The sequence below is a fragment of the Dendrobium catenatum genome, unplaced genomic scaffold, assembly GCF_001605985.2.
Source record: "Dendrobium catenatum unplaced genomic scaffold, ASM160598v2 fragScaff_scaffold_756, whole genome shotgun sequence".
Taxonomy (NCBI): domain Eukaryota; kingdom Viridiplantae; phylum Streptophyta; class Magnoliopsida; order Asparagales; family Orchidaceae; genus Dendrobium; species Dendrobium catenatum.
This window is the reverse complement of record NW_021319218.1, coordinates 197,410-200,192: the sequence shown is the minus strand read 5'-3', so window position 1 is coordinate 200,192 and position 2,783 is coordinate 197,410. Positions and strand designations below refer to the sequence as shown.

General features: G+C 41.4%; 1 protein-coding gene across 1 annotated transcript; it reads left to right on the top strand.

The window, feature by feature from the left end:
* Positions 1–18: 18 nt before the first annotated feature.
* Positions 19–1,452, top strand: LOC110100670 (U-box domain-containing protein 20-like). Its single transcript, XM_028696514.1, has 2 exons — positions 19–983; positions 1,047–1,452. The coding sequence occupies exons 1-2, from the start codon at positions 96–98 to the stop codon at positions 1,167–1,169; spliced, it is 1,011 nt and encodes a 336-aa protein (XP_028552347.1). The 5' UTR covers positions 19–95; the 3' UTR covers positions 1,170–1,452.
* Positions 1,453–2,783: the final 1,331 nt, after the last annotated feature.

Genomic DNA, 2,783 nt, shown 5'->3' with positions numbered 1-2,783 from the left:
CAGTTCTGTCTCTTTCCGCCCTATGATATAAGGAAGCTTAGAACTCCTGTCTGGCACTCAGTGGGATAATTCAGGTCCGCCGCCGAGCTCCATCAATGCATACGGCCATCGACAACTTCCCCGGCGATAGCCGGAGAACCTATGCAGTTGAATCCACATCCCGCCGCCACAATCATCTGAACTCTGCAGATGCCGCTTCTTTCCTCTCTCAGTTCGCCTCAGCTAGTCGGAGTGGCGACTGCGCTCGATGCCTGGAATCAACGTCGAGACTCAGCGCCATTTTAATGGATAATCGGAACCGTTCTCGCCTAGCCGGCGCCGGCGCCGCCTGCGTTCTCGCTACGGCCTTCCGCTCATTTGCAGGCGGCGGCAGCAGCACCGAACCCGTCCTCAAGGCGATACTAGCAGAGCTGGTCCTCTTTTTCCCCATTTATGACGAGGAGGTATTTCTCGACATCGGATCTCCGGAGTCACTGGATTCTATTGTTTCGATCCTCAAATATGGCGATTCATTGGGGAAGCAAAACGCCCTGCTCCTGTTGAAGGAGATCGTATGCTTTGATAGTGAACTTGCGAGGGCGGCCGCGAGGATTGACGGTCTAATTGAAGCATTGATGAGCGTGATTAGGGCTCCGAATTCTCCTAGGGATAGTAAGACTTCTCTTTTGGCGACTTTCCATCTCGTTGTCTCGGCTGATGAGTGGGTAGCGAATAATTTTGTGAAGATGCGGTTGGTCGATTTGATCATTGAGTTTATTGTGGACTCCAAATCGGAAAGGAAAATGACCGAGGCGGCGCTTGCGGCCTTTGATCGACTTTGTGGCTGTGCTGAGGGGAGGGAAAAGGCATACGAGAACGCGCTGACAGTGCCGGTGCTGGTAGTGAGGATGTTTGGGATTTCAGATCTGGCGACGGAGTTCGCCGTGTCTTCGTTGTGGAAGCTCTGCAAAAACTGGAAGGGAGGCGAGGAGAACGGGGAAATGGTAGGCTGTGTTATAGAGGCTTTACAGGATGGGGTTTTTCTTAAGTTGTTGATGTTGCTTCAGGTGGAGTGCAGTCAGGGAGCCAGGGAGAGCGCAACGAAGCTGCTGAAGTTTCTGAAAATTTATGGAACGGGGTTGGAATGCATTGATACCATGGATTTCAGAGGGCTGAGGAGACCTTTCTGATTAATATAACGAACTATAATATATATCAGTAAAGGATTGTTCTTGCAGCCAGATTATATGGAGCTTGAGGTATACGCACAATAATTGCAGCATTCTTTCTTTGATAATTTATATATAGTCTTAGTTGTGAACCCGTAGGCTTTATTCCAAAATTATTTACGATTTGTTTCTCTACCTGAAAGTTGCTATTTGTTTCTCTCAGGTTCCATTTCCTTGTTGTACATAGTAGTTTTAACTTAAAATTTATAATGAATGATAGTTTATGTAATCCTATTTATGCAAATCTTGATTCGGTTCCTGAACTTGATGATTTTATATTACTCCAAAGTTCTGGTTTCACAGGTAGATAAGCACTAAATTGCTGTCGATACAGTCCTTGTAGTACATATCTTCGAAGTACCCAAGATTACACTGATAATGGCTCAAAGAAACCAACCCCTCATGTTAAGCATAATTTATTACGTGCGGATCGGAACGGACACAAAGTACCATCCGGTTTATCTCTATGAACAATAAAAGTGTAGTACTGTGATTTTACTATTCATAGAAATAGAACCAAAGGGTTCTTTATGTCCGGTCTCCGCACGTAATAATCTCTCAATGTTAAACTTACATGATCAATCGAGAATTCCAGAAGTAGTATCCAGCATAGGGCACTAAGGCTTCGTTTGGGACGGCTTTTTTATTGCTTCTTAAAGCAGCTTCCTAGTATAAAAATTAAAATTTTTGTGCTAAGAAGCTGCTTTAAGAAGCAGAAAGAAAGCCGTCCCAAATGAAGCCTAAGTTAATGATGTTTGTCATTGTAATATTTCCTCAATATTTTCTAATTAGTTAAAGCTTTATTATTTACTGAAATTGTCCAGTCACAGCCACGCTGCGTATTTTGTTAGTTAGGATGAAAACCAGGCTGAAAGAGTTGCGGAATATCTAGAGAGCAGCAATTTCTGCTTTACCTGGATGAAGAACAGAGGAATAGAAAGCAGAAAAACAGAAAGGAAGTAACAGGAAGAAGAAGAAGAAGAAAATCAAAATACACAGTGAACTTTGTTTCTGTATTTATACAGAAAAATAAAGGTGTTACTGCAGTGGAGCAGAAATCTGTTATCCTTTGATGATGTGATAAATTTTGAAAAAATACTGGCTGGATTGCAGAGAGGTGGATAATAGGGCAGTTCTAAGACACCCTGCTTATCGTAGTCGAGCATTTGGTTAACGTTGGTTTAACACAGGTGATTGCATATCAAGTCTTCTTTAGCATTAGCAATAATATAGGTGCAGTTCAGTCAACCAATTGGATAAGGAAGGCTAAAGTTTCTTATGGATTAAACCAAAGGAGTTCATCAAGAGACAAAGGGATTGAATTGGCTATTTGAGCCCATTTTAATATTTCTTTATTTTAAATTTTAAATTTGTTTGGATTGCAATAAGCGTAGGGATTGATTATTCTTAGTTAAAATTTAGCTTTTCTGAAATTAGGATTGATTATTCTTGGGCTTCATTTGAAACGGTTTTTTCAATATTTCTTAAAGCAATTTTTCAGTACAAACAAAAATTAAAAATTTGTAATAAAAATTTTTAAGAAACAGTAAGAAAGCCGTCCTAAATGAAGGCTTC

What these genes read in the sequence shown, in the direction of transcription:
- LOC110100670 (XM_028696514.1), top strand. Translation starts at nt 96, where the DNA reads ATGCATACGGCCATCGACAACTTCCCCGGCGATAGCCGGAGAACCTAT. An exon ending in GCGAGGAGAACGGGGAAATG is followed by an intron (nt 984 to 1,046) that starts GTAGGCTGTGTT and finishes ATGTTGCTTCAG; the next exon opens with GTGGAGTGCAGTCAGGGAGC.